The sequence below is a fragment of the Opisthorchis viverrini genome (genome assembly GCF_000715545.1).
Source record: "Opisthorchis viverrini unplaced genomic scaffold opera_v5_45, whole genome shotgun sequence".
Taxonomy (NCBI): domain Eukaryota; kingdom Metazoa; phylum Platyhelminthes; class Trematoda; order Opisthorchiida; family Opisthorchiidae; genus Opisthorchis; species Opisthorchis viverrini.
The window spans coordinates 1,365,231-1,388,578 of NW_008751701.1; the positions used below are offsets into that span (position 1 = coordinate 1,365,231).

A 23,348-nucleotide genomic window follows, 5' to 3' on the forward strand; every position below is an offset into this window, starting at 1 on the left:
GTCGTGGGCTGTCGACGGATTTTCAGCAACCTTATGAGTAGAACGTTACAAAGATAGAGCAGTCGCATCTTTTTTTTGCCGACAAGCTGACTATCTGAAAGAGCCAACGAATGATTAGCTTTCCACTTGAGTAACATAAACAGAACAAGGTCACTGACGTGTGCAATCATTTCTCGGTGGCTCTGTGGTACCAAACAATCGGTAACTTCGTCGTTGTCATCCTCAGAGGTAGAGGACATCAAGGTTGACACTGGCGCTTTTCTAAAGCTCATTTAATTATAGTCAAAGTCTCGTTCAGCTGTAGCACCCTTTTGGTGCCTAGCTGCCATGCCACACGAAGCAGGCACGAGGTCTGGGGTACTGCCAGGTCGCCCGAGCCTAGACAGGGGAAATCAAGAGGCAGAGGTCGGGTTCGAACCACGGACCTTCCGGTCAGTTGATTCGCGTTCTAACCACTTGATTCATCTCACCTCTTAGGTCTTAAAGTAAATGTAATGGAAAATGGTGAACGAGGGGGGATCTGGCGCTGACCTGTCACAATTATTTTGCGGCGCTTACATCTCCAAGCTCCCAATCGGACAATCTGAAAAGAACCCGGTGTACGGAGGAAAGCCCTTCTCCAAGAAATCGTTCATCAGTAAAAACCCAGCTAAGTGATTACAAGTAATCTGACACGGAAGTAGATATCTCATGCGCACATAGACCTAACGAGGGCATTCTCGGATTGGTCAGAATGCCAGCCAATCTGGATCGAGCATCTTTAGCTCTACGCTTCTGTAATTCTGTGATTCTGCCAACAACTTGGATGACCGACAAGTCCTACTGAACTTGGGCTGCACATCCAAGTTTCCCTCATCTCATCATCTCATTCGCCCTGTTGGAAACCAGGGTTGTGGTCTCATTTCCTCGAAGATCCTTTGAACATTTAAACAACCGGTCAGATTTTGCAACATAAATCGATCGGCACCGAATAGTCGCCTGCTACCATCGATTGTGTCATTTGCGGATTTTCACAAAGACCTCAAGCCGTGATGTATCCTTGTGTTTTTTCACTGATACATTATCGTTTTTACTGAGAATTACTGTAGGTTTTCTAGCTCATCTCTTATTTACTTTTTCAGTATCAAGAACTGAGGGTAATAGCCGTAGTATTCTAGGAATCGCGAACATTCACTGTTATCGCCCCCTCCCAGATATATGATATTCATCACATAAGCCCAAGGGCAACACAACGCTCCAGCATGCGGATAAAACTAGCCAGCCACTAAAGCCATTGATATACGTCTCCAGGAGACATCTGACAGCACAAGATTGAACTGCAACTGGTTTCGTATTTGCGAAATCTGGCGACGATTAAACACATTGTTTTTTAGGATTAACTGCCAGAACAAACCTGTTTGTCCGTTTTGATTTCAGCTGTGAAATGAAACCGGGAAGCATTGCACAGCTCTTTCCTCTTTATTGAGGATCCACGACAGTGCCCATTTTACGAAACTTCACTAGGGAGCTAAGAACCCATCGGGTCACTGGTTTAACCGTTTGGTCAGTACGTGATCACCAGGTATAGTTTCTCTGATTGATGGATGAGTGACGATAAATCCTGTCCAAGTGCGAGTCATTCGCATCGCGGTTCATCCAATCGTCGGAGAGTGGAAGGTCCCAGTTTCCAGAGACCCTGAAATGCACACTGCTGACGATTCTCAGTAGGGATGAAACAGCCACATGATAAGTCTCGACTTTTCACTGTAAACTAGTTTCACCCACAGGAAGAAATCTCCATCATCATCATCATCATCATCATCATCATCATCATCATCATCATCGACAGCATGACATCAGTGTTCACCACCCTACACCTCCAGATGTTCACTCAGGCAATCTGGATAGAAACTAAAAACAGGAACGTCGCTGACATCGGTTGACAGCCATATCTTGTAGTGTCTCCAACCAGGTACAGTGAGGATCACGCGGTCTCCATCCTGGAAGGCGAGTAGCACCGACAGCACCCAAGCGTTTCGTGATCTCCTTCAAGTCAAGCGTGGGCAACCTCTCTGTTTACGCCACTCTGAATTGGGCATGGAAAACAGTACTCTCTTCGGCAAACGATGGTTTGGCATACGCAACCCATGTCCCAACCAACGCAGTTCCTGGTGCTGGACACATTCTTCAATGGAAGAACCCGTTACACAACCAAAACGCGCTTTCTATCTGCCTCATTACGGATTCGCCGACACCAACGCACACGAGTTATGGTTCTGAGACAACGATTGTCGAACACTTGAAGACGTCTCAGTTCCGGTGCTCGAATAGGGCAAGTCTCACAACCATACAACAAAACAGCCCGTACTGTAGCTTGATACACACGTCCCTTCAGATTCAGGGATAAACCACTCTGACGCCATAGGTGTCTCAAGTTAGCAAACGCGGCCCGAGCCACCTTCAGGCATGGTTTTTTCTTCCGTTCAGAACAAGATTGAACCCGCAAATTGCATATTTAGACAGGGGTAATTTAGGTACAACTTTCACAAACCTCATGGTTGCTCATTCGTTCTTAGCGAGCTGTAACGATACCGCAATGATGTAGGCTATAAACCGTGGTTGGCGCTGGTGCTTAGAGCGAAATGTCAGGTTGTGGCCCCAGGGATTTACTTCATTGACACAGAAAGATGACGTAATGTACAGGATATTGTGACTTCGTTTTTCTCTCTCAGCAGAACCCAAAAAACCTTACATGGTAGACTTACAGAGTAGAAAAGTCCGAATTACCAGTAAACACCTCCTCCGACACGTAAATCTTGTGCTGAACACAACTACAGCACTGTCAGCACTCGTAAACTCAAGTGTTCCTTGACCTGGAGCCAGTGACGTCTCTCACTTGATTTCTTGTTTCAGGTGCACCGTCCTAACCTCTGTACCTGTACAACTTGAAAGGCCCTTGAAAAAAAGCCTTTTCGCCAACCTACCTTTGTTTCTTACTTCAAATGGAAATTTTCAAATGTTACGATTTTGGCCGGTCGTATTCCAGAATGAACTGAAGTCGAGCTAACCGATTCGGTGACGTTTTACTTCACACTCTAGTGAAGAGCCTTGACTAGTTGCCAAAAAAAGGCTGCAAAAAACAGGCAGTTTTTAGGTTCCTACAGGGATGTGAACAGATACACACTATCAGGAAGGTCATATTCCTGAAAGTAACCTCAGAACACCCGGAACCTACTCTTTCACCAAAATCTCAAAAGACCAGTCAATTCAGCGAAAGCTGATGTGTGTTCTTGCACGCCACAGAAGCACGACCGAATGTGATCAGCGTTCAGGCACTTCATAGAGGCACGATCGATGTTGATGGGTGTTCACTAACGCCTGGATCAATGTCAGAAAGTCCCCTCTAAATAGCGTGGAGCCGTTGTAACTTGTGCTCACGCACTCACACTCTCGCACCCGCTTGTTTGGAATATAGCGGTTCTGTTCCCTTCTGTGGGGCTTTTTTCTCCGGCACTAGGCACTGGAGCGGGTTAGAAGCAGGTAATACAGATTGACGAATCAGCAGATGTAACACACACAGATGCACGTTTTCGGTTCACAGCTGCTATGTCACCCGAAAGAAGCACGAGGCCTGGGATACCGTTAGGTTGCCCAAACATAGACAGGGAAAGTCGAGTTCGAACCACGGACATTCTGGTCAGTAAATTCTCGCCCTAAAACACTGTGCCATCTCGCCCAGAAACTTCATTTGGCAACTTCACAAGAGGGCTTCTTTCAAGCTTTTTTTACCTATTCTTTCAAGTCAGTCACTGAACAGTTCTAGGGAGGTGTCTATCCTACTCTTCAACGGATCTTTGCAACCGAGGCTACCACACACCTTCTGGCCGGATGGAGTGCCGGTTCTTTATGTCATCATGTATCTAACAATCGGTATGGTGCACGAGGAAAATTTGTCTGTCTGCTTCACCGAGAGTAGAAACTGTGCTCCCTGAAAGAAACTACTCACAAGGTTGCTGACAATTCACAGTTGGTTTCACCCTTCCGCTGTGAGATGATCAGTTGAGTTCTTTTAAGAAAATATACAGTGCGATGTCTAGCATATCGGTCTTTATGCAGTACATTCAGTTGACAAATATCAAAAGAGAGGTTCAGATGGGATTCATCTTAGTCTCTCGTGAAATATAGACTGGTGTGCAAACAAGTGCAATTTGCGAAAGTTATAATCATTGCTCCTCTAGGTAGAGATCGAATACTCTGCTGTCTTAGTCCGGTCGGTTACTTGGATGAATCGATGGGGCTTGATTGCCCTACTATTGTCTCTCTAAGTTCTTAAAATCCAATGTGTCTATCAAACCACAATCACATCAACATTCAGTGCGCCTGATGATCACTGTTCAACTACACTAACGAATCGATCACTTGCACGGACGATCAATCAATTTAGCTTTCAAACTCAAAAGGGCTGCCGTATGCCACAATGTAATGTTCAATACAGTCAGGTGACTTGACTAAAGACAGCCGAGGGTGGATCGATCAGGATACGATGGACAAGGTTTGGTATAATTCATGGCCCGTAAAGTAACAGGATCTGCCCCTGTCCGAGGTGATATGGTCGTGGAAAGCCTCAATGAAGCCAGAAGGATGAATTAAATGAGGATACACATGACTGACCTCAGTGAGGTAACTAATTATTTCACGGTTGCGTACACACCTGCTTGCATTCCCACCGAACAGTATACACCCTATACTCCATCAACTAGGGAGTGTGATAGCCCAGTCTGATCACAGTAGAAAACCCTTTAAAGTTCAAATTGTGCCTTTCGTTAGCGGTATGGAAAGGAGTATAAATGGTCAACTGTCCACCCACTGTGGTCACTTGGTTTCACTTACAACAAAGCCTTGGGGTCAGACTCGTTTGTAAGATTTCGGAATACAAAAAAACAGCAGTGATCATAAATCTTTATTTCGGTCACAGGCGACTTGTCTGTCTGCCTCGTGCCTCACAGCTACATGCGTTTGTGAAAAAACGAATTTGAGTCCCATCACAAAAGGGGTGAAAAATCAGAACTGTCATTAATCACGGTCATTTGTCTTTCCTCCAGACCAAAACGTCGTACTGTGTTCGCGGGATTTCAGTGCCATTCAAGGGGAATCGAGCATTCATTTCTCCTTCTTTTAGCTTTGATAATCAAAAGAGGAGAAAAAAGACAAGTCAGTTAATCTTGTAGCTAAGAGTTCATTCAAAAAGGATTGGAGGTGATGTTACTATATTTAGACTTGGATATTTAGCTGTCCAAAGTCCTGATCAATGGCCTGTCGGAACGCGCCACCTGACAACCACTGCTCTGCTGAACAGAGGGGGGGGGGTAAACAATTCGATAGATATCGACAGTCTGTCGTTGGTTTTTAGGAAGATCTCTATGGTCTCGGAGACACTTTGCCCGAACTAACTCTACGGTCAACGAAATATCTGCCCGGTATTTACTCGTTATCAGGAAGGTCAGATTTCTGAAAGCAACCACTGGATGCCCGAAATCAATTGAGACCCTCAGCTCCGCTAGATGTTGACCAGACAGACAACGCCCCCTCAATATGCAGCGCGTCGTAGCCTCTTACCGAAGCCAGACCGCGTGCGTCAGCATTGGATCAAGTTCAGTGTCTTTCCAATAAATAGCTTGAGACCGTTGTACTTTCGCACTCGTACGCACTCACGTTCTCGCACTCTCGCTTGTTTGGAATATAACTGTTGTGAGTCTGTGTGAGTCTGTGAGTCTTTTTTCCGGCATAAAGCATTGGAGCTGTCCGCAGTCAGATAAAACAACTTGGCGAATCAGCAGATATAACAATCGTTGACATACAAAACCTTCCAGTGAATGCAAAAACACCCTATATACTTGGGCACTAACCGCTGAGAAGTGCTAAAAACTGATGGAATAAAATTTAAACGAAACAATCAGGAAACTAATCACAGTATATCAGCCTATTGATTCATTGAGTGATTTATCTCTATCAAAGCCCAAAAATTCCGTCATCTCTTGCTAGCCTCACATGTTACCCCGGCAGTATACGAAAGAAGAGACTCAGCTGGATTCAACTGAGTTCCCTGTCAAAGCCAACTTCGCATTCAATCTGGGTTCAATTAGAAGATAAGGTTGACGGACAGTTTTGGAGTGCGCCTTCCTTAGAAGTCCTAAGAGGAGCGAAACCGGTCGTGGGCTGACAGAGGGTTTTCAGAGCTGCCCAAAGTTCTGTCTTCAATAGATTAGGGATAGATAAGCATCTAGTGAGCCAGACGCACAACTTGCAACCGAATGGACAGCCCGAAGGAGGGGTGGGACGCAAATCCATGATATACCGATATCTGAGTGTCCCTAGGTCTTGGTGGTCGTTGGTCGATATAAATCCTGAGCTGATAGATTTTGCCTCAGAGCATTTGCCAAGGCTCAGTTGCCACAGTATTTGGTTGACAACGGACAGTTCCTGTAGCGCCTTTCCTGAGTGCCTTTGTTCCCCTTCAAGTTAGGTACCTAGTTGCCTTCTCTAAAATTCAAGGAAGACCAAATCTTTCCGACTATTGGTTGTGCAACCAACCAATAAAGGTCGACTATCCACGGCTTCTGAGATTACTCACTCAATGGATTTGCTAAAACTTAGACTGGATTTCATTGTGAACAGACTTCGATGCAAAAATTCGCCCATTGGTTTTGTAGTGAACAAGTACCATCAGTTTAAAGATATACCTTTCAGAGTTTGTTGAGAGAGCTTTTTGTAACGTTAAACTGGTCTGGTAAACAGATATAAGCACCTCACTTTCTTTTCTGCGTTTGGTTAATTTACATTCCCCCTTTTAGTGCTCACTCATTTGCATCGTGTCTTGTCGTATTCCACTCCATATTACACCCAATTTCGTTTATATTGATTTTTCAATCCACTGATATCTGTTCAACTCGAATACACTGGCCACTAGCGTGTCATCACGTGATTCACTTGAGACAACAATTTCTCCGCATCTCTTAAGCTGCCTCACGCACGTGACATCGCTGTCTGTCATCTGAGTTCGGCTCCAAATGTGTACTTTCGAGTTTTCCCACCAGAAAGAAAACTGTCCCATTTTATTACCTTTAGGCTCAAAAGTTGCGATAGAAAACCATAAAATTATGGAGGTCACACGGTAGATGGTATCCACTTTTTGGTGTCCTCTTTTCTTGAGTCAAACTGATCTGATAATTTACTAAAGTTGGTTCGACGGTAATGAGAAGATAATGTGCTCTAAGGGTGTCTCTTGTAGTAACACAGTTGAGAACCCCTACCTTTCAGACACGGAAAACCTAATCTCGGTACAACAAAACTTGACGAAATGCTTTCAAAACTACACAAGGGCAAGTGAACGCCGAAATGGCACCTCTTTTGTGACACGGAGAGATTTGTCTTCAGTGGCCTTGAATTGTTCTTCTCTGAGCATTTAAAACGGTAGACCGACTGTCCAAAGATTATTTTTGGCATCTTTTTACTGTGCGTTCCTGCGCGACTTACTTTACCGACCACCCACTGACCGTTGATAAACGCCCGAGCGATGTACAGCGGCTGCCCGTCTCGACCAACTCCAGACACAACAGCGTTTGGCGCGACCCGACCACATTGTTGCGATATCCAGCTGAAGCTGTTGAAAAAGGATGGAAAATTGAGTGGATAGGGGAGCTCCCAAGCTGTCTGAAAATTGTGCTGTTACTCTTAAGGAGATAATGATGAGCGCCACCAGGCAAAACTAACATTTTGTATGGCCACCAGAGATCTGGGCTGAGGAGGTTAAGTAGTTAACTAATCGCTCAGCTGTAACACCCTTTCAGTGTCCAGCGGTCTTGACACTCGGAGAAAGTATGGAGGGCTGGGATACGTGTAGAGGCAGAAACCGTCGAAATATCGGGTTCAGGTTCGAATACTGACTTTCCAGTCAGTAATTTCGCGCCAAAGGGAAAAACAAACCAATCAGATTAGTTCAGACTGATAAATTCGGACTGACCACTTCTCGTCTCCAAAGCCAGATTCACACAGAACCTCATATTTCGGTTTATTGAATTCCCTTCCAGAATGACAGATTTGAGCTCTGCATTCTCCGTGCACTAGTTTTCCGGGCATGACTTCGCCAAAGTGTTTGGCTCGGCAAACATACACCCCTTCTGCGGCTTCAACGGTCCTCGGCGAAATGTTCCCGTCTTGCTGCGGCACCCAGGATAAGGTCATTTGTAGTCCTCTCCCGATTCGAGCCATACAAATGAAGGACAGCTAAGATTTTGTCCGTTTTTACTGAGGAAACGTGAGAGAAGATGGAATATTGAACCCGGGTTTTAAAACATTAAATTTCTACGACCAATGTAGGTTAGGGGAGTGGAGCATGTTGACTTAACAAAGAATTCCATACCTCTGTTACAAACCGATGTAGTAACGTCAAAAAAGGCCATCGAATCCAAAACTATGTCGCTTAATACTAAACGGAAAGCATCAACAGGACTTAGTGTTATTTGCATCAAAGTCACAGAACCTTGAGATACGTTATTACAACCGAGACACAAACGCGAACTGGAGGAGTGGTTCAATTTTTGCGCTAAAATGAAGGTAAAACCTATCGAACCAGTTTCCCTAACACGATTAAGTCGACCACCGAATTTGCCCCATAACTGTAAGCCAAGACTTCTCAGAGTTACCGTTAATACCGAGAAAGACCTGGAGAGCATACTATTATCAGCATTCCAACTTAGGGGGGAAGCTGACAATGGCGAAAGGATTTTCGCTGATATACCGTGTTCGGAAAGATCGCGCAAAAATACACCTCAACCTACAAACTCAACTAACAAACATACAAATGACCGCAGTCTGATCATCTTGGGTGTTCCGGAACCCAACGGAACGTCAGATAAAATAGCGCAAAATACACAGGACTACATGCAGTGGCAATTTCTATGCAGTACACTTGAAATTGAAAACGTGGCCGTGGTTGATACTTATCGGATTCCGAAATCACCAAAATATTTGGGTACCGGCCCGAGGCCCCTGAAACTCACACTACTTCGTGGTGATATGCTAAACTTAATCCAAACACAATGGCAACGTCACAGGAACTTACTCCCTAGGGAGTTAAGGATAAGCACATCCATGCGGAACAATATACCCACAGAAGAGACCAAGGTTAATGAAGATGAAGCCGTAGGTGAAACTTCAAAAAACGACCAGCTGCCGACTCTGCCAGGGTCGGCACAATTATAACCGCCCAACCTGCACATTATCTTGCGTACTGCCCAACACTGCTGTCAATAAACACCATTAAATGTTTATACACGAACGCGCAATGCTTGACTAACAAGATTCCAGAATTATCTGAATTGTGTGAAAAGCATTTGCCAAACTTGATTGCTATCAGCGAGACTTGGTTCCAGCCACACTTATCGGATAGTGAACTTGCCATCCCTGGAATGACGCTTCTTCGTCGGGATCGCATTTCTCGGGGAGGTGGTGTAGCTATTTACCATAGCAGGCAACTATTGTGCAAAGAGCTAACTGATGAAGATTTGATACTATCGGATACCTTGTGGTGCTCGTTAAAGACGGTAGCAGGAAACGACTGTGTTGTTGGTGTGATCTATCGACCACCTTCAGCGGAGGAACTGCACAATTACACCATAATGGAGAAGCTGCGCCTCGTGGCTTCCCGGTATAAAAGTAAGATACTAATTATGGGTGATTTCAATCTCCCAAACTTGCTACGGACTCAACAACATCCGATAAATTCCCTCGATTGTGCCTTCCAGGAGACGTTACATGATCTTGACTTTCACAATCATATATCATGCAACACGCGGTATAGAGGATCAGATATACCTTCCATTCTGGACCTCATCATAACAAGCGAAGAGAACGTTGTGGAAAACATCGCATATGAAAGTCCATTAGGATCGAGTGATCACGTCGTTCTCATTTTTGATTATGTTTGTTCGGCGGTGAGACCTAATGATGAGCTTAAAATGATCAGGAAAGTGAACACGAAAGCACTGTCGAATACCCTGAGTCATTGTACGGACTGGTATTCAGAAGGTCCAGACGTCCACCAGCAATGGTCTAGCTTCATGGGGAACTTGGTCAATAAAATACGTTTGCATTCCCACTTCGTTCCAAAGAATACTCAGATGGGATTCGATTTTAAGTTACGAAGCAGAACCCGAAAATGGATTCTGGAGCGAAATGCAGCCTGGGCTGAATACCGACGTCACCGAACAACAACAACATGGGAAAAATATCGGTTACTAAGAAATAAAGTCAACACGCTGGTCGCGAGCGACAAAAAGGATTACCAGCTAATGCTTTTAGAGAAAATGGAAAAAAATCCGAAGCTTCTCTATTGGATCATTAATAATAAGGCGTCTGTGAAACCGGGTATTTCACCTCTGCATACCCCTAATGGACTGACGGCCACTGCGTCAGCTGCAGCTGAAGAACTGGCGGAGTTCTATTCCACTGTTTACTGTCAGAAGGAATATATAAGCCGGATGTCGTTTATGTCTCCCTCACCGCCCACCTCCCTACATGAAGTAATTGTGACTCCAGAATGTGTACTCCGAACGTTACTTGAACTAAATCACAGAAAATCTCCCGGTGCCGATCAGATAACACCATTTATCCTCAAGCAGTGTGCTCATTCCCTATGCACACCTCTCGCTGAGTTATTCAATTCGTCCCTAAATAACGGTGTGGTTCCCAACGACTGGAAGAAGGGCGTTATCACTCCCATATACAAAGGAGGTAATCGTTCGGTCGTGTCAAACTACCGGCCGGTGACTCTGTTGCCGGTGATCTCCAAAGTGCTTGAGCGACTGGTGGCAAACAAAATCATTAAACACTTAGAGGAAAACGGATTGCTTTCGGCTGCCCAGCATGGTTTCAGAAAAAACAGATCCTGTCTGTCCAATCTCCTCATTACCTTAGACGACTGGACGCAAGCTGTGGACAATGGAAATCCCGTTCACGCATGCTATCTAGACATCTCCAAGGCATTTGATCGCGTGAACCATAACATATTGTTGCAAAAACTCGAGCATTATGGTATTACGGGAAAGCTGCTGGCTTGGCTTGAAATCTATTTGGCTGACCGAGACGCGCGTGTATGTGTTGACGGCGCTCTGTCCAAGCCAATTGCAGCTACAAGTGGAGTACCCCAAGGCTCTGTTCTTGGGCCTACTTTATTTTTATTATACGTAAACGATATACCTGAGCTCGTGAGCAGTAAAATCACTTTATTCGCAGACGATATCAAGATATGGTCAAGCATACGCACCATTGAAGACAGTCACCGATTACAAAAAGATCTCGATACACTTTATGATTGGTCACTGAAAAACAGACTACCGTTTAACCTCCAAAAATGTAAAATGCTCCGTGTAGGGAAGCCCTTTGCATATAACTATACGTTGGGTCCACAACCACTTTCTTGGACTAGTGAAGAAAAAGATCTTGGCGTGTGGGTCAGCAGCTGTTTAAAAAACTCCTTGCAATGCACAGCCGTCTACAAGAGGACCTCACAAGTCCTGTCGCTCCTAAAACGGATTTTTGGTCGTTTCACTCGACTGGCACTGCCCCGAGTAATCAATACCTACATCCGACCAACCATGGAATACGCTATACAAGCTTGGTCACCATGGCTTCAAAAAGACATAATTCTTCTACAGCGAATATATCATCGAGCCACGAAGCTGGTAATTGGATTGCAAAATAAACCATACGAAGACAGGATTGCCAGTCTCAACCTATTTGACTTCTACTATCGGCGCATCAGGGGAGACCTAATTCTAACATATAATATACTGAAGACACCTAATCATCCGCTGGAAAATCTTTTTTTCCGACGTCGACCACGAACGGGCAGGAGGCGTGACTTTTCGCTCGCGGTACCTCACTCGAGGGTGAACTGACGACGGAACTTTTTTGCGGTCCGTGTATGTTTCATTTGGAACTCCCTACCTCCCAATGTTGTACATTCGCCGAGTTTAACCATTTTCAAGAACAATTTAGATGCATATCTTATGTCCAAACCGAATCTGGAACTGTTTAACTCCATGTGATACTCAGCACACATTACGCATATTTTTGTGTCCCTTTGTATATATACGTTCACCCTATGGTCGTTGTAAAGTACACTGCTTTTTAGACCATTAAACCTTGAATTACCTTGAATTAAGTCGATCCTCGATCGCAAAACTTTACAGTGGTTCTGATTGGAAAGTATCACTGTCCATTCTGAGGTGTGTGCGTCACCAACCTTCGTTATTTTACCAAAACTGTCGAACCAATTCTTTCGGACTTAGGTCGCGGCTTGAAGGGGTAAGCGGGTACTGTGACTAGTGTTTGAACGACCCCATCAAGAGGGGTGATACTCTTGTGGCTGAGACACTCGGTAAATAACCACCATGCTACCCGAAAGAAGCACGCGAGCTGAGATACCTGAAGGTTCTCCCAGAAGAGTTCGGGTCGGGTCAAACCTTCGAGATCAGCGAAAAGATGGAACCTGGTACGCGCCGAAAGCCTGATATTCTCGAGACAAGTCTAGAAAAAGTGGTCAGTTTATCACAAGACACGTGTCTAATCATTGAGCTTCACGAAAAGCCCAAAGATGGTGTAAAGCCACACCATCTACCACTTACACTTTGTCATAAAAACTGCATCTGAGTCGCTTGAAGTTTCACCGCTTAACCGAGTGAACGCGTAAGCCATCATTTTCACCATAACTGATAAAGATTTGCTTGAAGTTTGTTTGAAAAGTCGTTCGGATACAAGGTTTTGAAATTGGCTGTGGAAATGTAGTTCTTGCCGAGGTCAGCCACATGTGCATGGTCCTGTTGTTATGACTACTCACCTACTCACCAATTCGGTTTCCACACCTGGATCTCTTAGTTATGATATTTTCTTAACAGAGGCCGTTTCGTGCTTCGTTTGGTACGATATCCGAGCAAATGAGGAGGAATAATTCCTTCAATGAAACTACTTTACTCATGACTTCTCGACAGCCCACAACCGGTTCCGCCTTTCTTGGGGCTCATCTGATAGGCGCGGTCACCGAATTTCCGTCAACCCCATATTCTACAAGGACTCAAATTGGACTGTTTTCAAGAAATACACTCATTTGCAAATCAATTTGGTTTTCACGAGGGATTCAACTGAATCTCTCGTTTGTGATATTCTTCAATTGAATATGCTGCACACAGGCCGCCTCTTATTTCAGTTGGTACCATGTTCGAGATATCGCAGTATATTTTCATAAAGGAAACTACTCACAGGGTTGCTGAAAACTCTTCAACAGCCCACAACCCGTTTAGTTTTTATTGGAGCTCATCGGCTTGGTGTAGTCCATGAGATTCGTTCAGCCCCATGAAATTCGCGAAATACACTCATTTGCATTCTAGTCTGGTTTTAACGGGATGCACAGTTGAATCGTGTTAACTCTATTGTTTATGGTGTTCTCCTTCAACTGAATGTGTTGAATAACGTCCGTTGAAACCAAGCGGGGAGACGCGCACTCGTGATAATTCCCATTGAGGATGAAACAACTGTACGGTGCTTCTCGGCTTCTTGGCACAGATGAGATCCACAGGCAGGACGAAATATCGATCGCAATCCAGTTTAGCATAAATCGGATCCAGTTCGATGCACCATGGAGTACCATGTTTCCAGAAATTCTCTTCCTTGTCTCGTGTCTCCAAAATTTTTGCGTTTTCCAGATTGGATTTTGTGGCCTTCCTGGTCCTCATGTATAGATATCAAGGACGGGGGGTCATATCTCCTGGCGGTCGCGTTGTGTTCGTTTATTCGTGTGCACAGTCTCCTCCCAGTTTGTCCTACGTATGTTTGTTGCAGTTGGTCACATTGTTCTTCTTGCTTTTTTCTCGGTTGTCCTTCGGTCTACAGATTAATTTCCTTAGGATGGCATTCGGTTTGTGGGCCAAGAAGATTCCTTTTTGAGCCAATAAATAACCAAATAAATAAATTTTGATATACGGAGACACGAGACACGGAAGAGAATTTCTGGAAGCATGGTACTCCACGGCAGACTCGATCAACCAGTGCATCCAACTGGATCCAATTTACGCACCTGCACTATGCAAAAGACCAACATCCCAAGCGGAACACTCAAGGAGGATCGAATATCGGATTCACAAACAAAGAAACAGGAAAGCCCTTGGAGGCAAATCATGAGAAGTCACAAACCGGGACTCGAATGGACAAAGGTCACTCCATCATCGACCAGATTACGACGGCAGGGAATGCCAAGCTCTAAGGTCACGTGGGCATCGGCGATTGGAGACACAGGACAACGGAGCAAACAATGGAACCGCCCGACCGAACAACTAATCGCCATCAAAGGCCATCTCCGGCTAGCAGCACGTATATTAACACACGCGTAACCACGCACAGCCCCTAACCCACCGCTACACACCACTACGCTACCCAATAACGCACTGATGATGTCACCTCGAATGGTGATGAAACGTTTGCAATCAAATTGCCCGGTTCAGCGAACAAGCCAACGACCATCTACGCTACCTGAGATACCGAAATTTTCCTCTATGTAAAAACAAATCACTGTAGTTCGCCAGTTACGTACAGTCTGAATTAAATTAGAAAGCAGGATCGATCTCAAGATAGCTCCAAGAAACGCAAAACTGACGGTGGTTTTTTGCTAACAAACGAGGGTTTAAGTTAGATTCAGTTGGGTCTCTCCTGCCTGGCATTACTGAATGAATTACGTATGGTTCCACTTCATCCTGCTTTTACACTTTTGTTTATACAAAAAGATGGCTCGCTAGCAGACTGGCCACCCCTGCCTGTACCCAAACAGCGTACGTGGGTCATGCATCTCGCGAACAGTTCCGGAAGATCTTGATGAAATGTATCTAAATCCACGACAAAGTGGATGAAGCTTTCGAAATGCCATAAACGCGCTCTCAAGCTCCACCCGAGGTTGTGTGTGGCATCCATAGAGTTATTCAACTAATGGAGTCTAGTTACTTTCCGTTTCCTGATAGCCATATGCATGACGATCGGTAGCCCTGAAGGTGAACTGCCTGGCTATTTTCTGAGGACCCTAGCTTCCTTTCCCCACTGGAAAGTTTTCCAATGCATGACGTAGCCCTAAAGTTGAACTGCCTGGCTATTTTCTGAGGACTCTAGCTTCCTTTCCCCACTGGAAAGTTTTCCAGCTGCAATGCAACGAAGTTATAGAAAAAACGAGACAGTTTGCATACCATCTTGGCTGTAACTCGATGACTCAAGTTTGAGGTATTTATTCGTTCACTACATCTGTCCAATACACACTTTTGCATACTAATGTGGGAGGATATGTTACTTCTTAGACAGTGCTTGTCATTAGCGAACTAATTTGCAAACTAATTTGGTTCTTTCGGGAGACTCATCTGGAACCCAGCTGAATCTCTCGTTTGTGATGTTCTCAGGCAGCTGAATGTGTTGCACCAGGCCGTCTCATGTTTCAGTCGCTACGATATTCGAGATATCGCGATACATGTATATCTTTGTAATGTACTACTCATAAGATTGCTGAAAATCCGTCGACAGCCCACGACCGGTTTCGCTCCATTTTGGGCTCATCAGGTAGCCGCAGTCCCCGAGTTTCTCTCAACCGTATGTTCTAATTGAAACTAAATTGCACGAAATTAGCGAATGTACACTCATTTGCAAACTTATTTGGTTTTTTCGAGAGACTCACCTGGAACCCAGCTGAATCTCTCGTTTGTGATGTTCTCAGGTTGACGGGAACCCGGAGACTGCGCCTACCTGATGAGCTCCAGAAAAGGGTGAAAACGGCCGTGGGCCGTCGACGGATTTTCAGCAACCTTATGAGTAGTACATTACAAAGTCCTTGTCATTCTTATGACGGTTTACCGTAAATCTATGAAAAAAATGCTGCTGCTGTCATTCCGTCAGTAGACTAGCCCAGACACTGGTTATGGAATTGGTTTCTTCAAAGGCGACAAAACTGGACTACGGAGTAATGGGGTAGTAAGCCATGGAGCGATAATGAGGTACGTACCTCTCGCTTTGAACTCACAATGCTGCTGGGTAAGCAAATATTTGCTGCAACCGTTTTGAGCATTTTTTAGTTTTTGAAAGGCCAATCAATACAGTGACGTAACTTGTGGTCAGATTACAGGTTTATGAATGTAACGAGATGAGTACAAGCATATTTGTGGCAGCTGGGAAAACGAATTAAGACTGACGCCAGTATCCCTTTTGGCGTCACGGCTACCGAAGGCTTAAAACTATCTTTCTCAGAATGAAATCCTCTGGAGAGAGGATACTCCACAACGCCCCACTTCATCAGTCACGATTCAAAGGAAAGCATCCTTCGGGGCATGAATGGAATTTCCTTTCCCTGTATTTGAGAGCACTCTATTCGGGAATGACACTGGACAACATTGATTTTCCTCAACGATATTCTTAGCCAGGAACTACAAAGTACACTTGCAGTTTGCTTCTCACAAAAAGCGACCCCCAAAAACAAAAATTAACCAAATGATGAAAAAACGACGCAGTTATCGGAAGCAACTCACCTCTAACGAATTCTTAACACAGATGAACATGCCCTCAAATGATCCCCAAATTTATAGTCCCTAAAAATGTCTCCAAACTTTGCATCAGTGTGCACCTAACCAACCTAAAATTATGGTTCGTTCACTCAAGACGTCATTTTCTGCCACAAATGACAGCTTGGATCAGCATTCGATCACTGTCAGAAGCCCAGTTTGAATATTTGTTTGAATAGACCTCAAAAAGGTATGAACGTACCACACTCAGCAACACTGGTACTGTCAAGCAAGTTTGAAATAACTTCAACGCGTTTACTCTGTCAACCTGTCATCGTTTAAGAGACGGTGATGTAATCCGTCAGTCACAGACTCTCACAAAAATCGTGGGAGACCGTAACGTGAGAAGATGGCATTACGACGACGCCTTAATATTTGTGAGATATCGTTTGAGACGATTCATGATTGCAATTATACAAACGGGGTTAAAGTCCCCACTTACGTTTTTCGGCTACTCAGATTTGGAAAGAAGCCGAATAAAAAGACCATGCGACCCATGATTTCACAAGACATTGATTTGATAAAGTTGCCACGTTAAAGTGAACTGATGCATTACCTTGTGGTCTGAACCCCAAAGCATTCGGTGATTTTGAGCAATAACGTCTTGGGCACTAAGAAAGTGGTGTTGGTCGGTAGTAGGAGAACCAGCTCCGAGCTTAACTGGACGACACAACTGCAAACGGAATAACCGTTTTCGTTGGGACAGATCTAATTGGTTATTCTTCACTTGACCTTCGCAGATGAGTATGCTTTTTTGGCCCGTCTATAACTTTCCACGTGAGCTTTATTAACAGCCCGTTCTCGGCTACGCATGACACGCCTGTACGCGTCAGTGATCAATAAGTCAGCTGATTCGCACGTTCATTGGCTTTTCTGGTTTGACCAAGCGCGTCAGGCTATCAAGCGGCTATCTAGACTCGGAATCACCGTATTAAGAAGGCATTAAGAAAACTATATTTCATTATTTTTTTGCAATATCAGCGAACGCTATGCGAGCCGAAGCTCACCCGCATCGCCTCGTGCAAGAGTTGTCTAATGTAACAACCATACGGTGAGTTTATCAGCACCTGTGGTTTTTTGTTATTCGGGGCCAGTGAGGGGATTTAGGTGTAAACATCATTGTTAAAGCCCCATGTTGACGATAAACTGGCTGCAGGCACGTGATTGAGTAATGATGACGCACTCCCTACGTGACATGGTGCTAAAATTGGTATATATACCAAGCCTCTATGCCTGCTCATATTGTTCGCAGGAACACAGATGAAGTATAAATGAAATCGGCATCTTATGTCTATCTCAGATCGCATAAACGTTGCTCCGTCCCACCAACGTTTGGGAATGTCTGCGAACTTGAACTAACAGAATACTGAGGAGGCTCAGTTTACCAGATCTCACATCAAGATCTGACCGAGGACGTACTCACATGAACCAATCAAACTGTAGGCATAAGGCTGTTGAAACAACTTTTTTTCTTACCTGAACCACAAGTGGGCCGAAATGCAACAGGTCAAACAATCTGAAAGTTTACCTTACCGCAAAAAATGTCGAGGTTGTTGATGGCTCATACAGCGCATCAGTGTGTTGAACTTATTACTCCGAGGATCCGTCAGAAATAAATATGTATTGTCTCAAACACTTATGTGATATTTATCAGGAGTGTCAGCTTCCTGAAAGCAACCACTCAGTGCCCGAAATCCACCGAGACTCTCAGCTCCGGTAGATGTTGACCAAGCAGACAACGTCCCCTCAATATGCAGTGCGTCACAGCTCCGTACTAAGGCCAGATCGCTTGCGTCAACATTGGACCAAGTTCAGACAGTGTCCTTCCAATAAAAAGCTTGAGGCCGTTGTACTTTTCGCACTCGCACTCACTCGCGCTCTCGTACTCGCTTGTTCGGAACATGGTTGTTGTGTTCCCTTCTGTGGGTCTTTTTCCCCGGCATTAGGCACTGGAGCGGGTCAGCAGCAGATACCATAGATTGGCGAATCAGCAGATATAACAATATTCTAAGGATCATTTGTGATTGTAAGACAGCTCATCACATATGGTGGTATTCTAGTGGTATTACGAACAAATGTGTGCTCGACGAAATATACGCACAGTTTTCCATAAAGGATACTACTCACATGGTTGCTAAAATCTCCTCGACAGCTCAAGATTGGTTTCGCCTTCCTGCTTCGGGTTTATCAGGTAGGTGCAGCTATCGAGTTTCCAACATGTCCTAATTAGACCTAATTAAACCCAACTTGGATGAAATTCGATGGATGCGTTCATTCGCATACCGAGCGGAGACTCACCTGAAGCCCAGTTGAATATCTCATTTAACTCGGGACTTCTTAGCTTTGTGTGACAATGTTGAAATCTGTTTCTAGCTTTAAACAGCCTGTTCCAGCGCGCTAGTTTCGGCGTCTTGAAGGCAAGTTGTCCATAAATGAAATGCCTTGAGTCCAAAGGCATTAATAGGAGAACCAGCTCAAAACGCAATCGGACTACACAACTGCCATCGGAATAGCCGTTTTCGTTGGGACAGATTTAATTGGTTGTTCTACACTTGCTCTTTACAGATGAGTATGCTTTTTTGGCCCCTCTGGAACTCTCACGTGAGCTCTATAAACAGCCCGTTCTCGGCTGCACATGGCACGCGTCAGTGATCAATAGATCAGCTGATTCGCACGATCATTGGCTCTCTGGTTTGGCCAAGCCCATCAGGCTATCAAGCGGCCATCCAGACTCGGGTTCACGGTATTGAGAAGGCATTAGGAAGGTCCACAACGTCCATGTGTCTAGGCACCGCAACTTCATCTAATTCCTATTGAGTTGGGAAGCCTAGAACTTCTCCGTCTGCGACAACCAACGTCTATCATCAACTCCGTGCGGTATGAAGTTCCTCACAGACCCATTTGCAACACTCGTTTCAAAGTGATATCGAGAAGTAATTTCTTCCGGAAAACCAATCTGTGCTCAAAAGCCCAGGAGTTCTGTACAGCTGTTTCGTCGTTATCAGCGTTGCGCGTCTCAGGAACCACAGAAATTTAGGAATCAACCACCTCCCGACTAGCACCTGACCGTTCGGCCAAGAGTGATTGATCAGCGGAGTAATTAGCTTGCAGTTAGCTGGCACCTTCCAACATTTGAGCAAATTTGGTTTCAGTCAGGGACAGAGCCCTAACTACTTTACACCGTTTTAAAGCTCCAAGAGCAATAAATTACCGGAAGATGGTGGCAACTGAACGTCACAGTTGGGCTGGTTCATCTCATAAAATGCGGAAAGCACCCATGCGATAGGCGGGAAGTTCAACCTAACCCCAGCATTCTCTTCTAGAGCCGTGGTTTTCCAGAGGTTTGTAACGGGTGGAGGCTGCCAATGAATTTTATTTACGGCTACTCGCCTGCCTCATCAGTAGTATGCGCCATTACACAGGTAGTGTGGGCCGCGAATTAACGGTCCTACACTGCTTGCCTTAAACCGCCTTCGTGGCAGAGGTTTTCTTTGCAATGGCCCATTACATCTTTCGGGGGGCTCCTTCTGACGGCATCCAGGGCCGCCTGCGCCCGGCCTTCAGTTCCACCAACATATCCCGTTCCAGCCTCTTTCGCAACATCCTCGAGGAAGGGCCCTGTATGCCCACCTCAAAAGGTTGTGGCCACAGGACCTTCATCTGTATCCTGGTAAGGGCATCAAATGAAGGGAGAAAAACCCTTCCCTGCGAACGCGCTTATTAGCAAACATCTCGTATGCACATAGTTTCAAGAACTGAACATCCTTGAACTATCCTGGATATTCATTAACTATTAAACAATTACAAACGAACACTGCAAATCAGTTCCACAAGCTCCGTAATAAACTTCGCCTTCCATTAGGGTGTGGCGGAGATTCGACAAAACCACAGACTACTCGCATGCCTCGTCAGTAGTATAGGTCGTTACATGGGTAGCATAGCCCAAAGAATATTCTTCAAAGTGCGTAACGCAAATTACCAAACTGATTGTTATGTGTGGGTGCTTGATGTTCGGCTGAGACCCACCAGTTGTTCGCTGAGCTTATTGATTAGGACCTCTGTGGACCTATTACTGTTGAACGTAACTCAGAACACACCCTTCCATCCAAGGGTTCCAAAATTATCGTTCTCTACCGTCTGAATGATCCATGTTGATCCACATACTCTGAACGACATCATGGTTACGGTGGGATGTTATATTGAAGTTCAGTCATATTCTTTCCTTCCTATTCCGGAAGCATCGTAGTTCTGACCCGGCATTTCGACTGATCCTGCCTAGGTTTGGGCAACCTGGCAGTATACCTCAGCTCACCCGCTTCCTTCGGGTAGCATGTTAGCTCGGCTCGGGTGTTACAGCTGAACTACTATGGCAAGATGTGAAGTGTACTGGTGAGTAACTCAAGTCCGTCTTTCTCACTGACATATCTCGGTGAAGGCCATCGCGAGGAATCGGTGTCCCTGCGTGTAGCATTTTCGGCGGTTCTGTATTTATCCAACTGTGTGACAGTTTTTGTTTGGGCTTGCGGAAAATATGCTTTGTATTACTGTACTCCTTAGGCGTTGGACTTTATAATCCCAACAAAGTATCAGTTCGAGTGTTGCTTACGTATTTTTGTGCAAGCCATCACCAACAACATTGGTCGGTTTTATTCAGCAAGGAAGTGACAAGGTCTGATGTGCTTTGCACAGGCACTCACGGCCATTGACAGGAAGCAGAAAATCAATTTGTTTACTTTTGAGTATTTGCAACAAACCGATGATGGCGAGTCACATCCGTTCAACTGTTCGGCACCAAGTGGATTTGTTCACACTTGGGCGATATGATTGATCTGACCAAAGCCTGAACACGTGATAGTGTGTTCACGATTAGAGATACCTCGTCAACGTGCCAAGGCCTTCTGGAAAGCGGATCGATTGTAACAAAGCAGATCATCCTGTCACGTGTTCACCGACTGATCAGTTAAAAATTCCCCACTGGGAACCTGAACGGAAATTTTTAGCTAGCAGGCATTCTGTGAACTCGGGGACTGTGCCTGCCTGGTGAGCCCCAAGAAGGACGAAACCGGTAAAGAGCTGTCCAAGAGTTTTCAACAAGCTTTTGAATGGCGTGTCACATTTAGATTTACCCAGACTGGTTTTTGAGCGATGTATTACCAAACTAGGATAACACAAATGATGCAGCAAGGTTTCAGTCATCCGTACTAACTAGTTTCATCCTTTCCCGTCCTCTAGTGAACTGAAAACTTTCGAGGCTGATCTTTGGGAGAAACAAGTGCTGCGGTTGACCCACACACGGGCAGATTGATTAGGGCATGAATTCAAGTTGGCAAATGGGATCAGAAATGCATGGGGACAGGTTAATGCACAGATGACTAGACCAATAGGCTCCATTTGGGCCGACTGGTGGATTGATAACCTTAGAGACGAAACCGCCCTTGAGTCACGTCAGAAAAGGTTGTCAACTTCGCTGTGGATTTTAAGGTGTTCAAGAACGGGGCATCGACCAATGGCTTGGAGCATGACAGACGTAGCCGGAAGAACATGGCGATAGCGATTGGTTATAAAGCATTCCCAACCAGACTACCAGAGGTCGATCTCTGCTTGCACTACTCACAAAACTACTCACTGCACAACTGTAAATGCATTGCTATGCTTTCTGAACGCACTGATGATAAGGTGTTTGGTTGCTGGCAGTTGGAGCCGAGCTTGGCGGTTGGATTGCAAACATTTCATCACCAATCAAGGTGACATCGTCAAAGTGAATTTGAGTGGGTCACGATTCGCAGCGGCTTTTCTACACTTCCTGGAATTTACACGCAGTGCACACCTTACGTATCTCTAGTGCGATTCAGACCTGACAGTATTCGATCACTCCGCTAATCGTAGTGAGTCGACAGTTTTGTTAACTATCACGAATTTTTCTTCAGCGGGTTGGTTCCATCGGTAGCCGATAACGGTGATGAAATAAAGTAGTGCTGACCGCAGCAGAAAAAAGCAAAACACTTTTTCTTACATTGTTATCAAGGTGAAGCTGTCTGTGAATAGGCGTGTGTAACTGTTTACCGGTTGACCTCAGAAGACCGCGCCGTAATGTCACCCCATCCAACTACGTCATCAGCCTACAACATCACACCAGTGAAAACGCGTGATCCAGCGGTCATGGTCACATACGAAAGTGTAAACCGACCGACAGATTTGCATATCTGCCGACTGAAAAAAAAACGGTCAACTTCTACCTCGATGGTGAGGACAAAAATCACGTGATCCGCTGCTGTTAGGATTGTCCAGTAATGTAAACAAGTCACTTTCATTTTAGTCGTGATTTGGAGATTGAATACAACATTCATCGATCAGGGAAAGGTTCAAATTTATGAACTTAAAGACCAGTGAATTGAGAAAGCTTTTGAATTCCACTTGTTGGAGTCTTCAGATAAAAGTGCAAAAAATTTTTCCAGACGAAACTACTCACAAGGTCGCTGAAAACTCAGTCACTCCTGAAACCACAAGTGACATGCGAATGAGTGTATTTCTCGAAATCAGTCCGGTTTGAGTTCAAGTAGAACTCGGGGACTGTGCCTACCCAATGTGTTCCAAGAAGAGCGAAACCGGTTATGGGCTGTTGGAAAGTTTTCAGTAGCCTTGTGAGTAGTTTCCTTTATGAAAATATACTACGATATCTCGAATATCGTACCAACTGAAACATGAGGAGTCCTGTGTGTAGCACATTCA

The 23,348-nt window shown here is 44.9% G+C and overlaps 1 protein-coding gene across 1 annotated transcript; it reads right to left on the minus strand.

Moving 5' to 3' along the window:
- Window positions 1–4,971: 4,971 nt before the first annotated feature.
- On the minus strand, window positions 4,972–8,247 carry T265_03259 (hypothetical protein; the record flags this gene model as incomplete). The annotated part of the gene is made up of 3 exons (XM_009167692.1): window positions 4,972–5,158; window positions 7,513–7,639; window positions 8,000–8,247. The coding sequence occupies 3 exons, from the start codon at window positions 8,245–8,247 to the stop codon at window positions 5,063–5,065; spliced, it is 471 nt and encodes a 156-aa protein (XP_009165956.1).
- Window positions 8,248–23,348: the final 15,101 nt, after the last annotated feature.